The 25,340-nt window shown below is 30.8% G+C and overlaps 3 protein-coding genes across 5 annotated transcripts; all 3 read left to right on the forward strand.

Moving 5' to 3' along the window:
* Positions 1–120: 120 nt before the first annotated feature.
* LOC139520990 (shematrin-like protein 1) lies at positions 121–17,549 on the forward strand. 3 transcript variants are annotated; one of them, XM_071314115.1, is made up of 4 exons: positions 121–216; positions 512–1,219; positions 6,930–7,676; positions 17,443–17,549. In XM_071314115.1, the coding sequence occupies exons 2-4, from the start codon at positions 523–525 to the stop codon at positions 17,460–17,462; spliced, it is 1,464 nt and encodes a 487-aa protein (XP_071170216.1). In that variant the 5' UTR covers positions 121–216; positions 512–522; the 3' UTR covers positions 17,463–17,549. The 3 variants fall into 3 exon arrangements, with proteins under 3 accessions (XP_071170216.1, XP_071170214.1, XP_071170215.1); XM_071314113.1 differs by lacking the exon at positions 17,443–17,549 and adding an exon at positions 8,322–8,434; XM_071314114.1 differs by lacking the exons at positions 121–216; positions 17,443–17,549 and adding exons at positions 218–240; positions 8,322–8,434.
* Positions 15,651–16,768, forward strand: LOC139518617 (uncharacterized). Its single transcript, XM_071310091.1, has 2 exons — positions 15,651–15,757; positions 16,053–16,768. Exon 2 carries the CDS (start codon positions 16,064–16,066, stop codon positions 16,766–16,768), a length of 705 nt encoding a protein of 234 aa, XP_071166192.1. The 5' UTR covers positions 15,651–15,757; positions 16,053–16,063.
* Positions 17,550–23,815: 6,266 nt separating the features above from the next.
* Positions 23,816–25,059, forward strand: LOC139520992 (keratin-associated protein 19-2-like). The gene is made up of 2 exons (XM_071314117.1): positions 23,816–24,496; positions 24,936–25,059. The coding sequence occupies exons 1-2, from the start codon at positions 23,833–23,835 to the stop codon at positions 24,953–24,955; spliced, it is 684 nt and encodes a 227-aa protein (XP_071170218.1). The 5' UTR covers positions 23,816–23,832; the 3' UTR covers positions 24,956–25,059.
* Positions 25,060–25,340: the final 281 nt, after the last annotated feature.

Raw genomic sequence — 25,340 nt, forward strand, 5'->3', positions numbered from 1 at the left:
TGACAATCACGGGTAAAACAATAGCAACCAATAATTGATGACAATAGTTTTCTATCATGGTGGTTAACCTTGTTTAAATAGAACCCACTATTACACATGTTAATCATTGTCAAATGTCTATTTTATAACTGATTATAACAAAATGTTTGGTCAGAGATTATGATATATAAAGCACAACAATCACAAAGTACCACAACATCATAGAAAGACACAAAGGTAAGCAGTTGCTATACTTTAAATGTATGTTTCGTGTTTGTTTTGAAGATAATGATTTTTCATATTTGGTACCCGTATATTTCGCATTTTGTTCTTTTTAAATAGGTTTCATGAACTTTTGACGCCAGGATAAGTTTTACCTTCTTATATATTTTCAACTTACTTTGCATTTTACTCGCATCTTACATCTTTGCTTTTCATTTACCTAACTATATTTCCTGTCGTCCTGATTGGCCAATATTTTGAAATTTCATTTACATTATCATTAGTTGATTAGAAATGAATATCGTTTCAGAACCACTAACCATGATACCAATAGTATTGATTTGTTTAGCCCTTGTCGAAATTGTGGCATCGGAGGCCGGTGAAAAAGGATATAGTCCCAAATATAACCTGAAAACATACGGAAATCCATTTGGACCAGGTAATATTGGTAGTAATGGATTTCAAGGAAATGGTGGATTCGGATATCCGATTTACGGCAGATTAGGTTATGGATATGGGGGATATTCCAACAACGCTTTTGGTTACGGTTCACCATTAAACATTGGCGGATATGCTGGATACAATGGATATAGTGTACAAAGTGGATATCCTGGATACGGGTTTATGAACGGAAGGGGTTTGAATGGATTCAGTGGTAATGGAAATTACGGTGTTCACAGTAAAGGAATCGGAGCTTTAATGGGTTATGGATACGGTCGAGGACTTGTTGGAAATAACAATTTAAATGGTTATGGGGCTTTTGGTATCAACGGGGCATATGGTCTTAACAATTATGGATCTTATGGTATTGGTGGTTTAAATGGTTATGGATCATATGGCATTAATGGTTTGAATGGTTTTGGAGCTTATGGTGGTTTGAATGGTTTTGGATCATATGGTGGTTTAAATGGCTTTGGATCATATGGTATTGGTGGTATAAAAGGTTTTGGCTTCAACGGTGGACTAATTATTGGAAGACAAGGTATAAATGGATTAAGCAGTTTCGGTAAATTTGGAGGTAAGTAATCTTAAATCTCCAAATAAAAATAATAAGTTATTTGAATACGAAATTTTATACATATAATATAATTACAATTGTTAAATTATTACTTGAGAGGGAGATTCATACAAAATTGCATTCATAAAAAAATGGCTGATATAGATTAATTTCCCAATTCATGAATATAAATAGAACACATCGTAAAACATAGCATGCGCATAATGAATAATTAGAAAATTATTTAAGGAATAGTAATAAAAGGTCCAATATTTTGTGATAACATAACAGTATTTGCTTGTACTATACACTATTGTGACATTAGCAATATGTTTACACTAAAACTATATCATCATCGTAATATATAAAAAATGAACATTGATTTAAAAGATTAGAAGAATTTAAAATAAATTTTGAAATAGTCGTTTCCCATAAACCTTTTTCCGTCTTAATTGAAAGTGATTTAAATAAATTTGATATCGATTTTCTGAATCAAATATGTAATACTAAAGGGACAAAAAGGAGATGTACGGAAAAATTAGAAAAGGTATGAACAGCCGTAGTAGACATAAAACTGATCAATATAACAGAATATACATTTAACTTAATCTTTGGAGAATATGAACTGAATTCACAACTATTCCTTCAATAATGCATTGCAAGCACCTTATTATATCAATATTGTATTCATCATTGCAGGTAAAAAAGGAACATATTAGGACCGAAGAAGTCCATGAAGAATTGACGTTGATGTTATACCCATTAGTTTTTTTTATACTGGTTTATGAATATTAAAATGAATATAAACTATCTCTTTCTTTTTTATTTGTTTTATAATCACCTTTAAAGAAAATATAAAGATATAAACAAATCAATTGATTAAGATTCGTGGAACTATTACTGTGACCAAAAAAAGGTGAAATGAGAACAAAAAGTTAACAAAACAAACATTCCAGAGGAAAAAGAACCCATTCAACAACCCAAACCTTACTCAAATCATGGAGATGAAGTTACTGTTCTTGGCGAGGTGTTCCTTTATTCATAGGAGACTGACCTCATTCAGGAACCTCCTAAATAAAGAAATTGATAGATATAGTTAAGTTTGCTACATGTAGTTCATATAATTATAGAATTGTCTTTCAATTCCATCATTGTCATGAAAATTGTTTTTAGTGTTTTATTAAAATTAATTTTATAAAATTCGAGATAACATGTTCATTTGATTTAATAAATTGATTTTCAAAATACCCTGTAATTTTGATCACTTTTAGATAAAATTCTGATTACAATGATTTACTAACACGAGCAATATGACGTGTGGCACATGCGGAACTGTATCTGCCTACCCTTCCGGAGTCCAAAACAACGTAACCACAAATAAATAAATACATTTACTAAATGTTCTCACAGATCTGTTAAGGCAGTATGACTGGATATGTAGAGCGCTTATAACAAACGGACATCATATCATAATTTTGCCATTAATGTTATTTTTAAAGCATGTTATTTATGATACGGCCAATCAATATTTATCTGTACAATGCCATGACTCTTGCAGACTGATTGGAAGGTCGTACACTAAACCAGTTAAAGATAATTGATTTGAATGTTAGTCTGAAAATGTTGGTTATTTATAAGTTGAAACGATCTTTCTGCTTTTACGAACAACGTTTGTGTCACTCAATTGTAGGTACACATTTTGTGTGTTTTTTTTGGGTAAAATTCGGCGGTGTCAATCGCGATGAAAACTAGACAAGAAATGGCAATGAAGTGCAATAGGAAAACTTAAAATGATCATTCAAAGAAAGACAGTTGGACTACTGTTAATTCCAAATTATTGCGTGCATTTTATTTTGCAATCTTTGAAGATATGTCACAAATGTGAGATAAATTATTGCATTTTTGAAAAATCAGCACACAGATATATGTACGAGATATGGGTATTGTTATCATTGAGATACTCACCTAGTCTGATTAACATTAATAAAAAAAAGTCATAATTTCTGAATGAACATTACTCTCTCCAATTGAATAACGAAAACAGTTCAGACTATTAAATTGGTAACTAGAAAAAAGTCAAATCACAAAAATACTGAACTCCGAGGAAAATTCAAAACAGAAAGTCTCTTATCAAATGGCAAAATCATACGCTCAAACACATGGATAACAACTGTCAACATTGTAGAAAAGATTATTCAACAAGAAAATCACGAAAACCAATATAAAACAAAACGGAAAGTCCCTAATCAAATTGAAAAACTTGATTTTTAAGTTTGAATATATTTTGTATTAATTTTGACCTTCATTTCCCTAAAGAAAAATGCATATCTGTATACCCCATTTAACACGTACAGAAAATATGTTGAATATACACAGGCAAAATTTTCTCACATAAATTTCATATGAAACTCAAATAAAATTCACATGAAAAATTTTACGTGATATTCACCTCAAACGAGCTTATACACGAAACTCACGTGAAAATGTTCATGTGAATTTCACAGGAATCTGATGGGAAATTTTTTACATGAATTTCACGTGAAATTTCCCGATTTGTTTTTATATATTTTTCATGATTTTAATTAAATTTGACAATTAAGATGTTATTTGAATTTCTCTATTTTAAAAATTCATATGAATTTCACTTGAAAAAAATTGACAGGATTTTCATGTTAAAGTCACTCGAGTTTCACATGAGATTCACGTAAAACTCACAAAAAACTGATTTCACATGAGTTTCATGTATAAGCTCGTTTGAGATGAAATTCATGTGAATTTCACGTGAGATTCACATGAATTTAAATTCACGTGAAATTGATGTGAGTGAAATTTGCCTGTGTATGTTTAATTTCAAGTTTTAATCCGGATACCATACACTAGCTTAAAAAGAAAATCAAAACACAAAACAATTATCCCCAAAACTAAGACAAGAACCATCAAAACCCATATTCAATCCCTTTATTTAAGTTATTCTTATCCTATCATCAATGTTATGATGCAACATCATGACTTCAGAAATCGTCACACGGAAAACAAAATGAACCTTTTTTTTGCGAGCTATAGGTTATTTAAATTAGCAATGACAAAATTCTGTAAACGCTATGACGTATATACTGTAATCACAAATCACAATTTTTGATATTTGTTAAAAAGACACACAGCAATGAAGACCATTGCAATAGACGATTTGTGTTTTCAATGTTAACCACAGCGAGAAAATATTGTAATAAATTATATGTTTGTACTTAAACAACAAAAAAGTGTTATCCACTATAATATTAGCCGTTTATGAAACATTCTCAATTTCTGATGATATTTGTTATAAAAAAAAAGACACAAAGCAACTAAGAACAATTGCAATAGACTATTTGTGTTTTCAAGGTTAACCACAGTGAAGGAAATATTGTAATTAATGGTATATTTTCACATAAACAACAAAAAAGTGTTCTCCACTACTATATTTGCGGTTTATGAAACATTCTCAATTTCTACTGTTTTTCAAATTTATGACATTTCTACAGTATTGGTTAAAAGTGTCAAATTATTTTATGTTATTTAAAAGTGAATATACATATATTGTATTTTTATACAGTTTTAGTTCAGAGATGGCTTGTGAAAATAAAATATATAATTTTGATAAAAGTATACCCAGCATAAAGAACATGAATGTTTTTAAAACAGTTTAGCAAATAACAAAGAAAAGGATATCTAGGAGCTCGAATGTACGTTTGACAGCTGATGAACAAATTTTCATTGTCTTTTGTTTTAGTCCATTTTTTTGGGGTATTATTTTTGGCTTCAAATTCAAATTACAAAATACTATCAATTGAAATGAGTTTCTCTGTCGTCGGTCAGTTTCGTAAACAATGTTATTACCCTAAACAGTAGCTTACTTATGTTATATTTGTTATTCTCGTGGGGTTTTGTCTGATGCTTGGTCCGTTTCTGTGTGTGTTACATTTTAGTGTTGTGTCGTTGTTCTCCTCTTATATTCAATACGTTTCCCTCGGTTTTAGTTTGTTACCCCGATTTTGTTTTTTGTCCATGGATTTATGAGTTTTGAACAGCTATATACTACTGTTGCCTTTATTTACTTTTTTACGTGCAAGATAAACAAAATGAAATTAAACATAATATATTTCAGCTTTTTGCTATTTCCATTTGTATGTAGCAACATTCTAACATATTGAGTACTAGTATATAATTTGATAAAAAAAATTATCACAAACACACCGAGCCTGAAGATAAATTGAAAAAGGGCAGAAATTCATGAAAACTGACAAATTTAACGTTATCAACCAACAAATTAATGTCATATTCATGATGACTTGGTAAGGCATGTCCCGAAGAAAATGGTTTCTTAAACCGTGTGCTATACTCCGAATTATATAACAGTTGTTATAGTTCCGTTAAAAATTGGATGAGCAACCGAAAGATATACAATGCGCTTATGAGACGACACAAACAAACATACCCCCAGGTTTTGGTGGGGTTCTCGTTGCTCAGTCTTTAGTTTTTTTATGTTGTTTCTTGTGTACTATTATTTGACTGTTTTGTCTTTTAATTTTTAGCCATGGCATGTCAGTTTATTTTCGATTTATGAGTTTGACTGTTCCTCTAGTATCTTTCGCCCCTCTTGTATAAACGTACTTCACAGGTATACATCTGGCTAAAGTTTTGTAAGAGTTTGCCATTACCATGAGCGACAAACCTGGTGATATGTGTGAAGCAAGATGTGCGGAACCTTCAGGAGTATATGGTATCATCCCGGATTTTGCATGGTTTCATGTCTTTCGGTCTTTAGTTTTTATACTCATTGTTTTGTAGACTATTATAGACCATTGTTGTTATATTTTGCCATAATATTGTAAGTTTCTGCGAGGTAAAAAGAAAAGAAAAGAAAATGTAAGACAGAATGAAAAGGATAAAAGGAAAGTCCCTCAGCAAATTGCAAAATCAAAAGCTCAAACACATCAATCGAATGTATAATAACTGGCACATTCCTGACTTGGTACATGCATTTTCTGATGAAGAAAATGGTAGATGAAACCTGATTTTATAGCTAGCTAAACCTCTAACTCAGTTAACGTTCGTTAAAAGAGTCAGAGTTTGAATAGATCATTACAGTGTTAAATGCAAAAAACTAAAGTGCACATTAAACGACACAAATAATTAGAAATACACAACTTGGATATCAATGAAAGTGAACGATACTTTAATAAATGGGAAATTATCCTATTACTGAATTACAATTGCATTATGAATATCAAATATTATTAACAGGGAAAAATCCCCAAACCACGATAACAAAGGGTAAAACAATAGCAACAAATAATTGATGACAATATTTTCTATCATTGTGGTTTTATAACCTCTTTTTTTTTTTTAATAAACCCACTTAACAAGATTTATCATTGTTAAATGTCTATTTTATAAATGATTATAAAAAAATGTGTGGTCAGTAAATATATTATATAAGGACGCAGTGAACAATATGTATCACAAGGAACACGCCAGAATAGAACATCACAGAGGTAGGCAGTTGATTTGCTTTAAAAGATAATTGTCTTTCTCTCAAAAAATTATCATGTTTATCGTCATTTTTCGTATATGTATCTCAATATTTTATTTGCAACTTTTTTCTTTCATTTTCGGTTATATGTATTTGCTTATGTTTTGAAGGTATTATGATTATTATTTTATTTTAACGAATTATTGAAAATCGTTTCAGAACCAACAAACATGACACCAATAGTATTGATTTGTTTAGCCCTTGTCGGACTTGTGGTATCGGAGGCTGGAGAGAAAGGATATAGTCCCAAATATAACCTGAAAAAATATGGAAATCCTTTCGGACCAGGTAATATTGGTAGTTTGGGATATCAAGGAAATGATGGCTTTGGATATCCGTATTATGGTAGATCAGGATACGGATACGGAGGATTTGGCAACAACGCATATGGTTACGGTTCACCATTAAACATTGGCGGGTATGCTGGATACAATGGATATAGTGTACAAAGTGGATATCCTGGATACGGGTATTTACATGGCAGAGGATTGAATGGATTAGGTGGTTATGGAAAATACGGTGTTCACGGTAACGGAATCAGACTTTTTAATGGTAATGGATTAGGTCGAGGACTTGGAGGGTACAACAATCTAAATGGTTTTGGGTCATATGGTATCAATGGGGCACACGGTATTAACAATTATGGATCATATGGTATTGGTGGTTTGAATGGTTTTGGATCATATGGTATTGGTGGTTTGAATGGTTATGGATCATATGGTATAGGTGGTCTGAATGGTTTAGGATCATATGGTGGTTTGAATGGTTTTGGATTATATGGTAGTTTGAATGTTTTTGGATCACATGGTATAGGTGGTTTGAATGGTAATGGTATTAATGTCAATGGTGGACTAATAAATGGAAGACGAGGTCTAAGTGGATTGAGCAGTTTCGGTAAATTTGGAGGTAAGTAATCCTACATCACCAAAAAGAAGAAAAACTGTTATTTAAATGGGAAATTTTATAATAATAATACAACTACAATTACCAAATTGTTACTTGAGAGGGAGATTCCTAGAAAATGGCAGATTAATTTCCCGATACACGAATATGAATGAGTACATTTTAAAACATAGCATACCGCATAATGAATGAATTAGAAAATTATTTAAGGAATGGTAGTAAAAGTTAAAATATTTTGTGACAACATTGCTTGTACTTTACACTATTGTGACATTAGCAATATGTTTACGTTAAAACTATATCATCAAGGTAATATATAGAAAATGAACATTGATTTGAAAGATTAGAAGAATTCAAAATAAGTTTTGAAATAGTAAAAGCTAATAATAATTAATAAACCTTTTGCTTTTTTTTTCTCGTTTTATTTAAAAGAGATTTAGATTAATTTGATACCGATTCTCTGAATCAAACATGTAATACTTAAGAATAAGAAAAGGTATGAATAGCCGTAATAGACATAAAACTGATCAATTTAACGAAATGCACATTTAACTTAATCTTTGGAGAATATGAACTAAATTCAATACTCTTCCTTCAATAATGCAATGCAATCACCTTATTATATTGATATTGTTTTCGTCATTTTAGGTAAAAAAGGAACATATTAGGATCCAAAAAGTCCACGAAGAATTGACGTCGATGTTATACCAATTTGTTTTTTTTTTATACTGGTTTATGAATATTAAAATGAATATAAACTATCTCTTTCTTCTTTATTTTTTATTATCACATTTAAAGAAAATATGGAGATATAAACACACTAATTGATAACGATTCGTGGAAGAAATACTGAGACCAAAAAAGGTGAAATGAGAAACTTAAGTCAACAAAATATTCCAGAGAGTAAAACCTTCAACAGAAAAAACCTTACTTAAAACATGGAGGTGAGGGTATTCTTCTTAACAAGGTTTTACTTATTCATAGGAGGCTGATTTAATATAGGAACTTCGTCTCAAGAAAGAAAAGAATTTAGCAGTATCCTTCATTTTCCGTTATATTTATTCCGTTATATATCTCTCTCTATATATAAAACAAGTCTAAGTTTAAAACAACGTTCAAACCTATAATTGCGTTGGATAAAAACCGCATTTTGATATGTGTGAATGTAACAAATTTCGTTGTAGAAGGTTCTAAACACAGCACAAACAACATTTTCCAAAAGACCAAAAGAGTGAAAAATATATTTTAACAAAACGCATTTGACTAGCAGGTCGAACAACTGATGTTCTTAAACCTGCTGACTGCCATTGGCGATTGCAAAAAAAAAAAAAAATGATCACAAGGTGTAACAAAATGGATCTCTATATTAACTTAATACCAAGTAGAAAATAATAAACTTGCGGCAATGATGTAACCAAAACATAAGGTGCTAAATGTTTTACACCATATCCGGATTTCGACAATTAACCTCTCTTCGGTGATGTTAGGGATCGAAAAGTATTTGAAAGGCCATTTAATATACCGCAATTTAAGACAGACTTTTGAATTTTCATGAGTCAAAATAGGTTGAACGGATTATATATCTTATACGATTTAAAAAAAAAAATATTGTTAAAATACTACTTAAGTCACAATCACCGGAACATCTCTTTATTTTATATTTAAACAAGTATAAGGACGTAAAAGTCAGCGTATATATTAATGATAAGAATAACATTACTTTTTGGAAGTCTTTGTTAATAAACAAAGTAAAGGCAGTTCTGTTGGCAAGGAAGTTATATTTGTAGAAAAAAAATTGAAATGTTTTTTAAAAATTTTCAAAGAATAACGAGTAGTTTGTCTGAAATTTAATCAATACATAAGGAATATCAAAATGATATGTTAAAATTGAATTTGGTGACTATGCTGAATACATCTATTCCATTGATTGAACTTGAGATAAAGGATACAACAGATACAATTAAGTTTGCCTAAACAATTCTAAATAATTATATAATTGCCTTTCAAAAATTACGTGGTTATGACAAAGTCTACAATTGTATGGAAAATTTCTTTTTCGTTCAAAATTTAATTTCTTGGTTTACTTGTACCCATGAAAAAAATCCACGAAAATTGGTATCCAACGAAAAATAATGAATCCAATGGAATATCTCCCAGTTGAAACGATATCCCAGGGCTTGATTTTTCTATCATTATTACCTTGAAAGTTAATTGCTGCTAACAAGGAAGGCAATAAATCAAGAGTTATCTGGTGGGAAGTTAAAATCACCCATACGTAAATGTTATGGACGCCATCACGAGTTGATAGTATGGAATATCCGTTTCCCCGATGACAACGGATATGACCATATTGCAAACTACAATCCTCTCTCCTTGTTCCTGAATATGACTAACAAATCATACCTATAACTAGGTTTTACTAACACGAGCAACATGACGGGTGCTACATGCAAAACCGTATCTGTTCACCCTTCCGAAGAACCTGAGATCAAACCCAAGTTTTAGAGGGGTACGTGCAACTAAATGGTAAGTTTTCTATATGAAAAAGAAGATGTGGTATGATATACAACTATTCAAAAGAGACCAAATAACAGAGAAATTAACATCTATGGGTTACCGTACAGCTTACAATAATAAGCAAATCCCATACCGCATTAAAATGCCTGAAATGTCAAATACAAAACAATTCAAACGAGATAACTAACGGTCTAATTTATGTACAAAAAATTAACGAAAAACAAATTTGTAACACATCAACAAACGTCAACCACTGAACCCTGACTTAGGACAGACACATCTATACAGAATGTGACGGGGTTAAACATGTTAGCGGGATTCCAACCTTCCCCTAACCTGGGACAATGTTTTTTTTTTATGTTATGTTGTCTTTTAATTACCCTAACGTTGTCGGTTCATTTTCAATTAATGAGTTCGAATATTGCTTAGGATATTTTTGCTTCATTTGTTGTCATGAAATCGAAAAGGAGATGCTTTAATTACTGTTAGGACCTTGTTTGAATTTTGAATATAATGTGTGTTATCGTCATTGAGTTTATAATAGAAAAGAACTACAAAGTTTCCAACAAATTAAGATAAGAACAAAAATAGCTATAAATGTATTACAAATACTGTAACTAAATCAAATATTATTCTAAATGATTTTTGGACATCAATCTTCTTCGGTCATTTAGTAACCATATTTGCCAACTTGTTCCTTTTGCGTGGTATGTATCGTCATTAAGATTTCAATAAACGAAATAGATGTGCACTGACACGTTATAAATTCAGGAACACCATTCCCCCAAATAACTAAACACCTTTACTAAATGTTTTAACATGAACAAAGATTTGTTCAGGCATAATGGTTTGTCATGAAGACCGCTATTTAAAAGACAGGATATCATATCACAATTTTGCCGATAATGTTATTTTAAAAGTATGTAATTTTAGATACGACTCATCAAGACTTAACTGTACAATGTCATGGCTTTTGTAGACTGATTGTGACGTTATACCCTTTACCAGTTTGAAGTTGATTGATATACACGTGGGACACAAGGTTTATTTATAATTTACAACAATATCTGATCTAGCTTTCTGATTGTACGAACAACGTTTGTGTTGCTCATTTGCACGAAAACACTTTGTTCTTTTATTTAATCATTCTGTGAAGTCGAAGAAAAGGGGATGGGAAATGGTTGCAACAAGAAAACTTAAAATGATCATTCAAACTACTGTAAATTCCGAAATTATTGAGCGAATTTTATATTATAATTTTTGAAGATTTGACAAAAATGCGAGATAAATTATTGCGATTTTAAAAAAAATCGCCACACAGATATATGTACCGGACATAGTAGTTCTTATCATTTCGATACTCACCTAGTCTCATTATTCACATTAATAAAAACCCAGTCATAACGTATGAATTTACAATACTGTCTCCCATAAATTAATAAAAACAGTACAGACTATTTTCCTGGTTACTAGAAAAGATTGCTCAACACGAAAACCAAGAAAAAAGATATAAACAAAATATTTACAACATGACAGTACACTTAGATCCGCAACGGAGTTGTTTCGTTATGGTCAACCAAGTTCTTATATAGATGATTAATTAAAGCGATTATCTAAATATCCTAGATCAATCAGAGATTCATGGCGAATTGAAAAAAATCGCATGAAATCAAAAATGGATCAAAAACAGATGTGTCGTAAAGATCATTTACATTGCAAGATTATTTGAACTAGATTATTGATGATATCTTTTACTTCATGATCAGGTGGACAAGTGTGATAATAAGACGCACAGTTGGTTTCTATAAAAAAACCACTCCATTGAAAACACGTCTTCCAACGGTAACAACTATGGTGGGAATGAAATAGATCAAGCCTTTTGATTATATCAGATTTTGAAACGCTTTGCTACAATCACAATCACATGTCAAATTTAAGGATCATGCTAACTTAACATTCATCTTGAGAAGTTCCCCTTTCTAATTCATTTCCATAAAGGAAATATAATAAAATTAGAGAAGCACAGTTGGTTCATATGGGAATGACCACTGTCTACTGGAAAAAAGGTATACAATGGCACAAAGAAACAGATCAATCATCTCGATGATGTGAGTTTCAGAGATTCTTTTGTGTAAATCAGAGTTTATCAACACATTATGTGTCCTCTTTGTTATTTATCTGAAGGCGTAGCATAAATATTAACACGAAACTTTTTTTTATTAAACAAAGGATTTAACAATAATGTGCGAATAACGAATTATCTGAATTATGCCTTGATATAATTATATGATTCCGTAGTTGTGTATCAAATTGTTTTAATCAGTTCCAGTTGTTTAAGTTTTTAAACGTTTATTACATTTGATAGATTTCCAAGAATATTCATCAACTCTGAAGACAAACTTGACAACATTTGCATTCTGTACCGCTCAATATTATGATGAAGATTAAAGGTAATCGAACGATTTATCCTATGTTAAAACTTTAATGTCAATCTTGCTCTCAACATGATATGTGTAACATTGTGTCAGCAAAATTCATGTACGCTATTTACTATAGTATAGTTCTTAGATACACCTATGAGAAAGTTAAGCTGAATGGGTACACCAAGATATGATTTTATCCTGCAATTGGGTGTCCTACTATACAGATACAGCCCTACAGATATCGCTATGCTGTATCGGTATACTATACAGATATCGCTTAAAAGCTCCCGTCCACTGCCGGACTGAGTATTGTTTGAACCTGTGTGACCTCAGAATGTGTATTCCAGTTGCATTCCAATGACGATGACAATTGTCGATTTCAAAACTTGAATGTGTATGATTGTGTTACAAAATCAACCATGTCAATTTCAGTATGCATGTTTAGTGAATGTCAAGTCTGAAGCGTAGGACAACTCGTACACTTCTGTTTTAAATTTGACAATGTTTTGTTATTTGTTTTTACTGTTGAAATTAGTTGTTATGTTAAAATAGATAATTATTCACCTTGAGCGATGTATTATTGTTGACTATTCGAGTTCTTTTTTTTGCGAACCCGTCTTCAGCGTAATGTGTGATTTTGATATTACTACGCGGGCCTCAAGGGATTACAAATCGAAAATAAATGCTAAATAAGTTAGTTTTTGTGTCTTTCAAAACACAAACAATATACAGAATTAATTGCAGGATAAAGACAATAACTCTTTAGTGTCTTTAAATATCAGCTGTATTTGTACTCGGCTCGAAACAGGTGTAGTAGCTCGCTAAAAGCTCGCATACACCTTGTTTCCTAGCCTCGTACAAATACAGCTGATATTTAAAGACACTAAACAGTATAAAAATAAAAATAATAATAAAAAAAAAAAAAAAAAAAAAAAAAAAGACACTAAACAGTTATTGCCTATGTAAATGCAGAATGACCTTTATCAATCATATAGGTAAGGCTTTTCAGTGATATAACTATTAGTATGAATAAGCATGCTACATGTGTTTAATTTGTTGCATATAATTTGTTTAAGGTATATAGTGCGGACAAAAATTCTGATCTGATTCTGATATACATAATGTTTTGAAAAATGTATTATTCATTTTAGGAAGACGGAAAAACAAATTGAAACAACACGTTAAATATTTCATATATCCGAAGCCCTTATCTTTTTCGATGTTAAGTTTAAATTTTCCAATATATATTGGCCTACAACATCACTCAAGAATTACTCTTTTTCGAAATAACCATAAGAAAATCAACGGAGCGTTATATAATAAATGCAAAAAATATTTAGTAACAAATAAGTAAGCCAAGATTAAAAGAATAAAAAAAATCTAATACTGTTAGTAAAATATTGGTACATTTGCATAATGTTATTTGGTTGATCTATAATACTTGTCAGTTTTTAATTTAGAAGGAACTAAAGATGTGCAAACTTGTTATTTCGAATGTACTAATAAATGAAATACACCTGATATATTTATGTCATCTTATTACCATAAAATTGAGAATGGAAATGGGGAATGTGCCAAAGAGACAACAACCCGACCATAGAAAAAAACAACAGCTGAAGGTCACCAACAGGTCTTCAATGTAGCGAGAAATTCCAGCACCCGGAGGCGTCCTTCAACTGGCCCCTAAACAAATATATACTAGTTCAGTGATAATGAACGCCATACTAATTTCCAAATTGTACACAAGAAACTAAAATTAAAATAATACAAGACTAACAAAGGCCAGAGGCTCATGACTTGGGACAGGCGCAAAAATGCGGCGGGGTTAAACATGTTTGTGAGATCTCAACCCTCCCCCTATACCTCTAGCCAATGTAGAAAAGTAAACGCATAACAATACGCACATTAAAATTCAGTTCAAGAGAAGTCTGAGTCTGATGTCAGAAGATGTAACCAAAGAAAATAAACAAAATGACAATAATACATAAATAACAACAGACTACTAGCAGTTAACTGACATGCCAGCTCCAGACTTCAATTAAACTGACTGAAAGATTATGATTTCATCATATGAACATCAGGCAAAATCCTTCCCGTTAGGGGTTTAGTATCATACCATCATAACATATATGAGAAGAACATAACCCGTGTCATGCCAACAACTGGTTTTTGAATAAATGTGTTTAGTTCCGATGCAAAGACCCTATAAGTGAATCAATATTAACGCCAAAATATGCAATCTTTAATGACCTGACAACAGTATCGTAACTATATCCCTTCTTAATAAGTCTATTCAAAGGTTTTGTTAGTTTTTGAGGTGAATACTGACACCTTTGTGCTTTATAAAGAATATTTCCATAAAAAATTGGATGTGAAATACCTGAACGTATAAGAAGTCTGCATGTTGAGCTATATTTACGAATGATGTCTTTATACCGATGATAAAATTTAGTAAATGTTTTGACTAGTTTGTGATATCGAAAACCCTGGTGTAATAATTTTTCAGTAATACATAAATTTCTCTCGTTAAAATCTAAAACATTGTTACATACACGAGCGAATCGTACAAGTTGAGATATATAAACACCGTAAGATGTTCTTTAATAAAATGTTGGTACCCGTGTTCTTTAAAAAAAATACATCACCATTCAACTTTTATAACAAAACAATAAAAAGATGACCATTACGAAAGTTGTGAAATATATCAGTCAACGATGTTTAAAAGAGTTTTAATCTTAAATAGATAAAGAACAAATACAGTTATAAATGACACTAACGAAATGACCAGAAATAAGCAATTTGAATACCAGTGAATGTGTACAAATACTTCAATAATGAGGAATTTCCCTCATACTGACTTAAACATGTACAATGTATATCAAATGTCACTAATAGGTATTATTTATCAACAAACCACGATGACAATAACGGGTAAAACAATGGCAACCAATAATTGATCACAATAGTTTTCTATCATTGTGGTTAACCTTGTTTAAATAGACCCAACTATAAAACATGTTAATCATTACAAATGTCTATTTTATAACTGATTATAACAAAACGTTTGGTCAGAGATTATGATATATAAAGCATAACTATCACAAAGTACCACAAGGAAACATACCACCATAGAAAGACACAAAGGTAAGCAGTTGCTATACTTTAAAATGTATGTTTCGTGTTTGTTTTGAAGATAATGATTTTTCATATTTGGTACCCGTATATTTCGCATTTTTTTCTTTTAAATAAGTTTCAGGAATTTTTGATGCCAGGATAAGTTTTACCTTCTTACATATTTTCAACTTACTTTGCATTTTACTCGCATCTTACATCTTTGATTTTCATTTACTTATTTATATTTTCTGTCGTGCTGATTGGCCAATATTTTGAAATTTCAAATACATTATCATTAGTTGATTAGAAATAAATATCGTTTCAGAACCATTAACCATGATACCAATAGTGTTGATTTGTTTAGCCCTTGTCGGAATTGTGGCATCGGAGGCCGGTGAAAAAGGATATAGTCCCAAATATAACATGAAAACATACGGAAATCCATTTGGACTAGGTAATATTGGTAGTAATGGATTTCAAGGAAATGGTGGATTCGGATATCCGATTCATGGCAGATTAGGTTATGGATATGGGGGATATTCCAACAACGCTTTTGGTTACGGTTCAGCATTAAACATTGGCGGATATGCTGGATACAATGGATATAGTTTACAAAGTGGATATCCTGGATACGGGTTCATGAACGGAAGGGGTTTGAATGGATTCAGTGGTAATGGAAATTACGGTGTTCACGGTCAAGGAATCGGAGCTTTCATGGGTTATGGATACGGTCGAGGACTTGTTGGAAATAACAATTTCAATGGTTATGGAGCGTATGGTATCAATGGGGCATACGGTCTTAACAATTATGGATCTTATGGTATTGGTGGTTTGAATGGTTATGGATCATATGGCATTAATGGTTTGAATGGTTTTGGAGCGTATGGTGGTTTGAATGGTTTTGGATCATATGGTGGTTTAAATGGCTTTGGATCATATGGTATTGGTGGTATAAAAGGTTTTGGCCTCAACGGTGGACTCATAAATGGAAGACAAGGTATCAATGGAATAAGCAGTTTCGGTAAATTTCGAGGTAAGTAACCTTAAATCTCCAAATAAAAATAATAAGTTATTTGAATACGAAACTTTATACATATAATATAATTACAATTGTCAAATTGTTACTTGAGAGGGAGATTCATACAAAATTGCATTCATAAAAAATGACTGATATAGATTAATTTCCCAATTCATGAATATACATTGAATACATCGTAAAACAAAGCATACCGCATAATAAATAATAAGAAAATTATTTAAGGAATAGTAATAAAAGGTCCAATATTTTGTGATAATTTTACATTAATTGCTTGTACTTTACACTATTGTGACATTAGCAATATATTTTAAACTAAAACTATATCATTAACGTTATATAAAAAAAATGAACATTGATTTGAAAGATTAGAAGAATTTAAAATAAATTTTGAAATAGTCGTTTCCCATAAACCTTTTTTTCCCATCTTAATTGAAAGTGATTTAAATAAATTTGATACCTATTTTCTGAATCAAACATTTAATACTAAAGGGACAAAAAGGAGACGTACGGAAAAATTAGAAAAGGTATGAACAGCCGTAACAGACATAAAACTGAGCAATTTAACAGAATGTACATTTAACTTAATCTATGGAGAATATGAACTGAATTCACTACTCTTCCTTCAATAATGCAATGCAATCACCTTATTAAATCAATATTGTTTTCATCATTGCAGGTAAAAAAGGAACATATTAGGATCCAAGAAGTCCATGAAGAATTGACGTCCTTGTTATACCATTTGTTTTTGTACTGTTTTTTTAATATTAAAATGAATACAAACTATCTCTTTTTTTCCTTTTTTTTTCCTTTTTTTATATATAATAACATTTAAAGAAAATAAAGAGATATAAGCAATTCAATTGGTAAAGATTCGTGGAATAATTACTACGACCAAAAAAGGTGAAATGAGAAAACATAGTCAACAAAACATTCCAGAGAAAAAAACATTCAACATAATAAATCTTACTTAAATCATAGAGATGAAGTTACTCCTCTTGGTGAGGATTTTCTTTATACATGTGGCTGACTACATATGAAGAACATGTAGAAATATGAGGAAAGAAAAGGTGTCAGCAGTAAGCTTTTTTCAACTGATTTTTATAGTTAGTTCTTATGTTGTACTGTTACACCACAGTCTCAGGTTAGTGGGAGATTTGGGATCTCTCTAACATGTTTAACCTGCCACATGCTGTATGCATGTGCCTGTATCAAGTAAGGAACCTGATATTCAGTTGTTGTCCTTTGTGTTACACATTTGTTTATCGTTCATTTTTGTACATAAAAAAGGCCGTTAGTTTTCTCGTTTGAATAGTTTTACATTGTCATATCGGAGCCTTTTATAGCTGACTATGCGGTATGGGCTTTGCTCATTGTTTAAGGCCGTACGGTGACCTATAGTTGGTAATGTCTGTGTCATTTTAGTCTCTTGTGGACAGTTGTCTCATTGGCAATCATACCACATCTTCTTTTTTATATTAACTGTTTCTGTTGTATCCTTTATCTCTAGTTCGATTGGATAAATGCGTTCAACATGGTCACTAAATTGTGAATAATGTAGTGAGAGAACATCATCTAAATAAAGGAAAGTACAGTTAAAGGATATTGCTAACTTCTTATATTTCTTCCTAAGAAGTTCCTGTATGAAGTCAGCCACATAATAATAAAGGAACATGTCGGGAAGAAGAGGGGCACTTTTAGTTCTCATAGGAACGGCGATTGTTTTTTGAAAAAACTAGTCCTCCAAACGTAACAAATATGAAATTAGCATCTTGATAATGTTAGTTTGTTTTAGAGACTTTTTGATTGAATCAGTGATTATTTACAAAGTCGGATTTATCCCTCCCTAAGACAAGATACTTGTATCTACGTCGCCCATACTTTTTTTAAGAACATATTTGTTGTCAACTTTAAAACAGAAAATGATAATATTCAACAAACTCTTGATGGCGTCCGTAACATTTCCGAAGAGATGTCTCGAATTCACTATGTTGATCCCTTGTTTAAAAAAATTTCCTTGTAAGCAGCAAAACTCCATCAAGAAAATCACTTTTGAAAATGCAAATTTTGGAAGTTCGTATGACCTTTGATTTATATAATCCTTATGCAGAAAAAAGTAAAATAACAAAATTCCCTAACTCCAAAGAAAATTCAAAATTTCATATAAATAAAAAGATGACAATTCGGAAGCTGGAATCATCTATGGTGTCTTGTTCGCAAACCATTCTCATTGCCGATGTCTATTAAAAAATCCTTCAGAAAATCAGTGAATTGTGTTAGATTGACACAATTAATAAACATATGTTCTAAATCTTCTCTATTTGTGGACACACTGGACAAGTGTCATTATCAGACATGTTACATTTTAAAAGTTTTACTTTAGTAAACAATTTTCTATGAAATACTTGAAAATTAAGTTCCCTGCATTCACCAGCAAGGTATGTAAATTTGAAAAAAAATTTAACACTTTGAAAGTTCTAATTCTGTATATTTTTCGATCCAATAAGATTCTGATACAGGCAATTTTCCAACAAATTTTATTAAGAGATTATTAAATGATCGAGTACTTTGTGACATAGCTTCTTTATCTTCAACAGAAATAAAAAGACAATCTACAGTTATTTCAAAATTCTTTGAAACTGGATTGATATTTTCTTTGTTAAAATGTACCCATTTAAGAGGTAAACTGACAAGCAAAATTTTTATAAAATTTGCAGACATCATCATATTTCAGATCAGCATGTTTCTCAAATAAAATTAATTGCAATACTTTTGAGAATACCAAGAATTACTTTATACGTTTAATGTTTAACTTTTGTTATTCCTGATAAAATGAAAGGTTTATAATTTAGCAATTTACCTTTTGTTAACACAAGGGTTAAAAAATAATGGTATCTCGTGATCATTATTTTCATTAGCTTCAACAATGACAACAGAACTCTTCAATTTCCTCCATGCAAGCAACATTTCACAAACAAAAAAAGAAAGCTTTGAATAAGAGGACTGTTTCAATTCGCAAAGTAAAATATTTTTTCTTAGATTCATATATTCTTTTTGGAAAAGAAAACAAATATTTTTCCATAGAGCAAAATTATCCAAAATTCAATAGTCTACTAAGAAAATTTAACTTAAAGGCAAACATTTTGAGCATTGTGTCTGGAAAATGCAAACCACCTTTAGATGTTTCTAAAATAATTGTTTCATATGCTCATGATGAGTTTTAAAATTCAATAAAAAGTCAATACATATTTTCTTTATTTGTAAATAGTACGTAGAAGGTATACCATAATTTTGACATCAGTAGCTATGATACAACAGCAAAGCTACCATGAAGTGAAAGATGTCTCTGTTTCCATAAAAAAACAGAAGTAATGGTGTTGATTTTTTTCCCCACTTTAAGATATTGAATTTTTTTTGAAATTTTCCGATCCAAACTCCTAAAACTTCTACGTTCTCACATATCTTAATACCTAACTGCTCAATGTCATTTTGTAACACACAACCATTTCCTAAAATAAGAATTTAAGATGTTTCTTTATTGATTTTAGCACCTTTAGCAATGCTCTAGATTTTAAGAATATAAAATAAAAAATAACAAGTCACTTCCTTTTTGCTTAGGAAAAGGTTGTTGCATCTGCATGCTGGAAAATAGTAGAATAAATATTTGTGCAAGGTATTGTTATACCAGTAATTTCTGTGTTTTGTAAAATTGCTTGTCCTAATGTTTCTTATAATGTATAGGGTCGAACTTAAAGGACATCCTTATTCTATTCCGTTATTATAGCTGAAATATTGGATGAAATGTCCATTACACTTAATAGAACTTCTAACATTCGTGTAAATTTTTTAATCCATTTTTGTCTTTCATTTTTTGCTGGTGTGTTTTGTATATGCGACCTTTTGTATTTCTTTGGTTCTTATAACGTGACTCTGTACTTTTAAAGATCCCGTCAGTATGATATTGTTCTATTGTATGTCATTATGATATATTTCTATTATGAGTTACAAAATACGTTGAACCACAAACGACAAAATTATTCAATCGCGTAGTGGAATGAACTATTTGTGGATTCTTATAAATTCTATGAAACTTTTGGACTATTTTAAATATCGGTCTTTTTCTGAAATTAATTCTTTCATACATTTGATTTTTTTACCCTGTATGCTAACATTGCCTATGTAAAATTTATAAATTGTTTGTTCCGGACCATATGAGTATTTGGACCATACGCGTATGGTCATGACCATATGGGTATATACTCATATGGTCGAGGTAATTAACACTCTGTTACAGTTTATTTTTAATACTTTTAAACTCTTCATATGGTATGACCGTTCATTAAAAAGACGCTTTCATATAGGTTATTTTATTATTATATTATAATAAAAAGATAAGCTAAATAAGAATTAGAAGTTTCACATAGTTAATTTTACTTACTTGTCAAAACTATAATAAACAGATTTTATACCGATAGTCATTACCGATTTGTTATAACGCGTGAATGGGTATATGTCGACTTAAAGCGATGAATTCCCAAAATTTAAACTGTTACAAAAAAAGTCACTGGAAAGTAACATAGTTTATTTAAGTTGTGTATTATGGTGTATTGCAGTCATGTTACGATATTTGAGATCTAGAGCTACTTAAAAACACCGTAGACATATCGGAATGGCCCAAGACCTCGGTATCTCTGTACACAGCTACAAAAAGGCTAGCGTTTCACTCGCAAACAAAAGGTGTAAATGAAAAGGATCGTGCACAACCAAGACTTGCAAATGCAAAAAAGCTATGCTACCGTGTGGAAGTAAATGTCACCCAAGCCTACATACAAGAATGTAATCAGCGATGAAAACTAACTATGGCATCGATATTTAATTTTTACTTAGTATTTGAATTATAAAATAATACATTGTCATGTAACCATCATTGCTTGTCTAGATAAATTTTTGTATTATGGAAACTTTTATAATGTAATTTAAAAAAAAATATACCTATATGGTCCAAATACTCATATAGTCAGGCCTGTTAATAACCAAACGAGTATTAAACTCTTAAGGTCATGACCATACGCGTATGGTCCAAATACTCATATGGTCCGGAACATATATACACTGAACGACAAATATATGTGACGTATAAAATTTTCTAACGTCAGACACGCGAATCAATGAATGTGTTTGTAGATAGATGTTTTTGTGTTCTGTTAAATTGTTCCTTTTAAAATTGTTACACAATGATGACTGCTGTACCCATATTTTGACTATTTTATTTATTATGTCTGTTCAGTTCACGCATCATACGTTCAAATAGTAACTACTTAGACCACTCGGCTACCGAGGCCTCTAGTGAAAGTACATCATATATGTAGCAAAAACTGAAGTCAAAGGATGATGCTCAAATGAAAGAAAAGTATCTACACCACGTTTTCCCGAATTGTTTTGTTGTATTGATAAATGAATGGGATACTATCATCTGCGCCATGAGACAAAACATTTCAATTATCATCACTAGGGTGTCATGAACATGAAGACATTTGTATATTCGAAACAAATTGACTCAATAAATTCATATACATTATGTGCGAGTTTTTTTACTTTCCCGATGTACAACAATAACAATTATATTTAAAACGTTGATCTTAAAATATTATATAATGTTTTTGGGTAGTGTGACTTAATCAAATTTCAAAATGAAGACATTTCACTGTTTTAAAAAGCGTCGAATCAAATGTAAGAAATTCTAAAACATAAATGTAAGACAGAATAAACAAAAAGTTATGAAACAATGTTTACACATGTACATAATGTAATTTGTTTGATGTATGATAACAATAAATTTGACAATGAAAAACACTTGCAATATTCACATCTTTAAGCTTTTTATGGCTATATATGTTAAAAGAATAGAATAACATGCATTTTTCGTACACAACAATTAAACAATATAAAGGTTAATATGTAGCCTTTTGCAAAATATATCAGTATAAATGATCGTTAAAAGAGTGTGAATTTGAATTGACAAATTACAAATACACTGCTAAATGATATTAATGAAATATACAATATACGACATCAATAATTAGAAATACACAACTTGAATACATGTTAAAGTGAACGAATACATTGTACTTAAATAAAATGAGGAATTTCCCTAAAAACTGAATTACATATGCAGTATAATTAAATATTACTGGAGGTAAAATGCTTAAAAACCACGATCATTACAACGGATATAACAATAGCAACAAATAATTGATGACAATATTTTCTATCATAGTGGTTAAACTTATCTAAATAAATCCACAATTACAAAGGTATATCATTGTAAAATGTCTATTTCATAACTGATTATTACATATTTTGGTCAGTGATATTGGTATATAAAGAACAACAATCACAAGGTATCACAAGGAACTGCCATCATAGAAACACACAGAGGTTAGTAATTTTACTATTATTTGTCTGTTTGTTTTTTTATTTTAAGCCATGGCATTGTCAGTTTATTTTAATGTTTTATGAAAGATCATGTCTATTATATTTGGTTATTTCAAATTATCTATTTTTTACTAGATTTCTTAAAAATTTATGCCAGTATATGTTTGCATTAAAGAATTTTGTTTTAACATATTCCAACCAAATGCATTTCCGACTTTTAACTTTTATAATTTGTCATGTTAACGTTAAAGGGGGTACCAAGCATTTTGACTGAAATAGATTTGCCTCGTTACATTTTGACAGGATATTTACTTTAATCTGTGGACAAACAGATTGTTATTCTAAATAAAAATTATAACCACAAAATTAACAGGATTTATTTCAGTGGATGTATGACAGTTTGACAAGCACTGCTATGCTTAATTTATCTTTACTTGTCGTCTGTATATTTTAAACGATAAGAGTATTCTAAAGAGTTAACTCCTTTCGGTGTTCTGTATCCCCTTTATTTACTGTTGCATTTTGTCTTCCGATTCTGATAACGTGTTTAAATTCTAAAAAAAAGAAGAACAAAAAATATTATCAATTTCAATATGTGAAAGAATGTTTTAATACAATTTCAGAATCAACAAACATGACACCAATAGCATTGATTTGTTTAGCCCTTGTCGGACTTGTGTCATCAGAGGCAGGTGAAAAAGGATACAGTCCCAAGTATAATCTGAAAACATACGGAAATCCATTCGGACCAGGTAGTATTGGTGGTAATGGATTTCAAAGAAATGGTGGGTTTGGATATCCGTCTTATGGCAGATTAGGTTATGGATACGGGGGATTTGGCAACAACGCCTATTATGGTTATGGTTCACCTTTAAACATTGGCGGGTATGCTGGATACAATGGATATAGTGTACAAAGTGGATATCCTGGATACGGGTTCATGAACGGAAGGGGTTTAAATGGATTTGGTGGTTATGGTAATAACGGTTTTTACGGTAAAGGTATCGGACCTTTCATGGGTTATGGACACGGCCAAGGACTAGGAGGAAATGTGTATGGATCATATGGTATAAATGGGGCATACGGTGGTAATAATCATGGATCATATGATATTGGCGGTATTGGTAGTTTGAATGGTTTTGGATCACTCGGTGGATTGAATGGTTTTGGATCATATGGTAGTTTGAATGGTTTTGGATCATATGGTAGTTTGAATGGTTTTGGAATTAGTGTCAATGGTGGACTCATAAATGCAAGAAACGGTTACAGTGGGTTTGGCAATGTCGGTAAATTTGGAGGTAAGTAATCTAACATCACTAAATAGAATAAATGCTAAATTTTATAAATATAATATAATAACAATTGCCAAATTGTTATTTAAGAGGGAGTTCCATACAACATGGCATATCTTTTTTTATTGTAAAGATTTATTCTCTTATTCCTTGTGCATTGTGTTCTATTTTGAAAGTGATTTAGATTAATTAAAATACCAATTTTTTGAATAAAAAAAAAATAAAAAGCCTGACACAAGAGAATAAAAAAAAACAAAGAAGGAAATGTACGACAGAATAGGATTAATATAAACAACCAGAGTATACATACAACTGAAGGATTGATATATTCTAGCAGAATGTACATCTAACTAGTTATTTGGAGAATATGAACTTAATTCACAACTCTCCCTTCAATAATACAATGCAATTAACTGATCATGTCAACATTGATTTATCATTTCAGGTAAAAAAGGAACATATTAGAATCCAAGAAGGCAATGAAGAATTGATGGCGATTTTCTACAAATTTGTTATTTTGTTTATGATGGTTTATAAATATTAAAATGAATATTAAATAATTCATTGTACTTGATTGTTTCATGCAAGTATTGTTTTCTCAGGCTCAAACACTCATAAAACAAATGGATAACAACTGTCATATTTCTGACTTGGTACAGGCATTTTCTTATGTAGAAAATGGTTGATTAAACCTGGTTTTATAGCTACCTCGACCTCTCACCTGTATGATAGTTGCATCAAATTTAATTATCTTTCGACGATGTGTGAACAAAAACAAGCACACGCAGTACATTATAGGTAAAAATACAGGGATACAGCAGTCAACATTGTTATATAATCTTGATCACTA

The sequence above is a fragment of the Mytilus edulis genome, chromosome 4 (genome assembly GCF_963676685.1).
Source record: "Mytilus edulis chromosome 4, xbMytEdul2.2, whole genome shotgun sequence".
In the NCBI taxonomy this organism is placed as follows: domain Eukaryota; kingdom Metazoa; phylum Mollusca; class Bivalvia; order Mytilida; family Mytilidae; genus Mytilus; species Mytilus edulis.